Source organism: Andrographis paniculata, unplaced genomic scaffold, assembly GCF_009805555.1.
Source record: "Andrographis paniculata isolate CXL003 unplaced genomic scaffold, ASM980555v1 Contig53END, whole genome shotgun sequence".
NCBI lineage: Eukaryota > Viridiplantae > Streptophyta > Magnoliopsida > Lamiales > Acanthaceae > Andrographis > Andrographis paniculata.
This window is the reverse complement of record NW_026137588.1, coordinates 71486-75590: the sequence shown is the minus strand read 5'-3', so window position 1 is coordinate 75590 and position 4105 is coordinate 71486. Positions and strand designations below refer to the sequence as shown.

General features: G+C 44.2%; 1 protein-coding gene across 1 annotated transcript; it reads left to right on the top strand.

Moving 5' to 3' along the window:
* The first annotated feature begins 316 nt into the window (after positions 1–316).
* On the top strand, positions 317–1223 carry LOC127255129 (uncharacterized). Its single transcript, XM_051280521.1, has 4 exons — positions 317–445; positions 520–645; positions 716–831; positions 1187–1223. The coding sequence occupies exons 1-4, from the start codon at positions 401–403 to the stop codon at positions 1221–1223; spliced, it is 324 nt and encodes a 107-aa protein (XP_051136478.1). The 5' UTR covers positions 317–400.
* The last annotated feature ends 2882 nt before the right edge of the window (positions 1224–4105 follow it).

Genomic DNA, 4105 nt, shown 5'->3' with positions numbered 1-4105 from the left:
TAAGTTCCTTTATCAGCAAGACTTAGGATTCGGATGATCAACCTTAATATATTTAACAACAAACATCTTCATGATTTTTCCACAGACACCTTCACCCATCCCATCAGCAGCAGGGGTCTCTTCTGACAGCGAGGGGACTACTTCCCAGATGGGTCGGCCGCCATACATGGCATCAGACTCATCTATGTCAAAGGAAGAACCAGCCGCCCTCGCCGAAGCTGACCCTCAAAACGACATCCCTGATGCTGCTGATCCCGAAATCGAAGGTGCCCCAGAGATCCTGGCTGCAGTGGCTCTAGAGGTAGCCGTCCAACCTGCAGCCGCCCTACCAGCAGCGGCGCTCCCTCTAGCCATCGAATGGCAGGCAGAAGAACCACCTGTGGCAGCCCAACCTCCAGAAATGGAAGAAATGTCTTCATCCGATTCGGAGACTTCTGTGAATTTGGTAAGATTAAACCAATCCATGCCATAACTTTTCTTTCGAAAAACACTAACTGTTTCAAATACTACTTTCCATAGGGACCCAGGTCGGCACCTCAGCGACCATTCGCAGCAGCCGACGAGTCGGCTGCTGTTATACCAGCTGTCTGCCCAACTCGACCGACCTCATTGCTGCCCCCCTCACTGACAGCAGTCCGCCCAGAGGTACCACATATTTTCTCCGAACAAATTTGCAACTCCCTTGGAATATTTATTGACATTGTAGGACTTGCAGGGGCCTTCGGACTTAGCTGTCCTATCGACTGTTCCGGTTCCAGCGGAGGCCCAGACTGTGTTCACTGAGGCCATTAACCGTCCCCTGTCCGAATTAAGGTCCGACTTATTGGACAAGCTCATTCAGACGGTTGGTGGCCTTCTTTATTACACTCCAACGGAATCACCAGCCGTCCCCATTCTGCATCGGCTGATGGAAAGACTTACAGAGCTCAAGACTGAAGTATTAGTCATTGGACTCCTGTCAGCCGAAACCCCCCAGCCCGACTTCGATCAAACAACGCTGGAGAATTCTTTGGCTAAGACCCGAGAATCCCTCCAGCAGACTACTGGAAGGCTGGGTGGTCTCCTTAACACGAAAGCTCAAGTTGATGAAGCTATTCAGAAAAAGGAGGCAGAATTGCGGGAGCTGAGGAAAGAACAGTCTACCCTGGATAAGCAAATTATCAATGAGCAGCGTCTGATTGAGCAGTACACCAAGAATGAAGCTGAATTGGATCAAGAGCTGAAAACCCAAGCCCGATCCCAATTCATCATAAGATATCAGACGGCTGCCAATACCAGAAGGCTATCCAGGGATGAAATCAAATGGACCCATATAAAAACTGCCCTAGGGGCACTGTTGTAATACTTCCCCCTTTGTAACAACAATTGACTTAGTAATCCATTTTTTCTTTCTTCTCTCAAAACAAGGATCACCTTTCAATTCCCAGCTTTATAGGAAACGAAACAAACTCCTTCTTTAAAAGAACACTGTTTCTCACATTTTAAGAAACACATTCTAAGGCATATTCGAAAAATCAAAACACCTGACGTATTAACAAACATGGCGAATGACCGACCTCATGTTCCATCAAGCAACTGGGAAGGTGTTCTCCAACCCTTCTTTGTGGGTAATCACCCTATTGGAGGCCATGCAGAAGACTTGTTATATATACTCAAGCAACTAGACTTCAAATTCCGATTCTCCCAACGAGGTAGAAGAACTATTCATCGCGTCATCCGCCTGATGGAAAAAATCATTGAGGGATATGAACCTCTTCGTGACATCCTCAGCCGCATTCCTGATCTCCATCATCACATGGAAATGATTGAAAATCATGCAGCAACCATACTTCCAGACCTTGGTTGGGATAACATATTTTCCAATCAACGAAAAGTCTTTTCAAGATTGCGTACCATTGTTGACCGTGAACATCAAGCCCTAACAGACATGCAAGCACGTACCCATCAAGATCTAGATGACATGCAAAGCCAATGGGAAAGGTACCGACCAGACTTGGAAGATCTTATTGAAGAAGAACCAGAGCTAATATCCACTCACTGGGATGAAAAGTCTGATTCAGAGACAGAAAATTTCTCACAACTACACGATGACTAACAGAAATGAACCTTCCAGTAGGTTCGAACCCCATAAATGGGTTCTGAATAATATTTTGTTTCAGGCAGTTTTGTTATCTGAAAAGGCAGGATAATACCTCTTCAGATATTTAGCATTAATACAATCATGTACTCTTCTACCTTCATGATTTACAATAATGAACGCGCCATTTCCAATATCTTTTTGAACAATGTATGGTCCTTCCCAATTCGGTGACCACTTTCCCAATTGATCAGTTTTCTTATATATAGGAAGAATGGTCTTCCAAACCAAGTCTCCTTTCTGGAACGTCCTGTGAAGAACTTTCTTTCCGTAACTCCTTGCTCTGATTTCACTCTGTTTCACACTTCGCCCTATTGCATGGAGTCGGTCAACATCCAAATCTTCTAACTGTTGCATCATAAGTTGTTGGTATTCCTCTGTAAGACCACCATCAGTAAATTCTGTTCGGCCAGATGATACTCGGATTTCGGCTGGTAAAACAGCATCTTGGCCAAATGTAAGTTGGTAAGGTGAGAACCCTGTGGCCGTACTTCTGGTATTCCTATGTGCCCATAAAGCCTGAGACAATAACAAATGCCACTTTCTCGGGTTCCCTTCAACCATCTTCTTTATAATCCCAATAATAATCTTATTTGCTGCTTCCGCTTGTCCATTGGCTTGGGGATAATAAGGTGAAGAATGATGTAGTCGGACACCAAACTCTGCTAAGAAACTAGAAAAATTTTCCCCAGTGAAAACCAAGCCTTGGTCGGTTGTTATAGACTGAGGAATACCATATCTATAAATAATTTGATTCAAAACGAAGTTTATCACTTCTTTCTGATCCACATTTTTCAAAGCAACAGCTTCTACCCATTTGGTAAAATAATCAGTCGCAACCAATATGAAACAATGATGTTTCGATGAGGCAGGATGTATCTTACCAATAATATCCATAGCCCATGATTTAAAAGGCCATGGTTTTACCAAGAATTGCAATTCGGTTACTGGCAGATGGTTTAAATTTCCATGTCTCTGACATTCCTGGCAGCCTTTTGCAAATTGTATGCAATCCTCAAAAATCTTAGGCCAAAAAAAACCCAAACGATGAATGGCCCATCTCATATTCAGACCTGCCCGATGAGCTCCACATATGCCACCATGTACTTCTGTCATTACCTCTAGAGCTTCTTTAGACCCCAAACATTTCAAAAGCAGACCTTCAAATGACCTCTTATACAAAATTCCATTTATTAATTGAAAACGTAAAGCTTTCAATCGTGTCGCAACCGAAACACTCGCACCTGGATTCTGTAAATACATGATAAGCTCTGTTCTCCAATCGGGCACTGTTTCGCAGTCGGGCTCCTGTCCGACAGTCTCCTGCTCGACCATAACTTCGCAGTCGGGGTCCTGTCCGATAGTCTCATGCCCGACCATAACTTTGCAGTCGGGGTCCTGTCCGATAGTCTCCTGCCCGACCGTAACTTCGCAGTCGGGGTCATGTCCGATAGTCTCCTGCTCGACCATAACTTCGCAGATCGGGTCTGTCTTTCCTTCAATGCCCGACTTGACCTCCGACCACATATCCTCCAGAATTCCTTTACATGCCCTTTGAGCCAATTCATCAGCACGTTGGTTTTCTTTCCTCGGAATGAACTCAATTATTACTTCTGAGATTTTTGTCAGTAACCGACTCACAATGTCCCTGTATCTGCGAAGATGAGGGTAATTGCAAACATATTGATTGTTTACCTGGTTGACTACTAATTGAGAATCCCCCCTTATGATTACAGACTGGACCTTCCTGGCAATTAAAGCCTCCAAACCCAAAATTAAAGCTTCATATTCTGCCGAATTATGGGTCATGGATTCCAATCGTAGTTGTAAGTTGATCTTTTGACCATCAGGTCCTTGCAAAAAGACCCCTGCTCCTGATTTGTTTCCAGAGGTAGAACCATCAAAGAACATCAACCATGTTCTGGTACTTATATAAGGCACACATCCGACCTGTAGATTATCCAGATA

Bases quoted from the DNA above. Each gene is read 5' to 3' on its own strand.
- LOC127255129 (XM_051280521.1), top strand. From the start codon at position 401: ATGGAAGAAATGTCTTCATCCGATTCGGAGACTTCTGTGAATTTG. The intron at 646-715 runs GTACCACATATT...TAGGACTTGCAG, and splicing joins TGACAGCAGTCCGCCCAGAG to GGGCCTTCGGACTTAGCTGT. The intron at 832-1,186 runs GCTCATTCAGAC...CTGATTGAGCAG, and splicing joins AGGTCCGACTTATTGGACAA to TACACCAAGAATGAAGCTGA.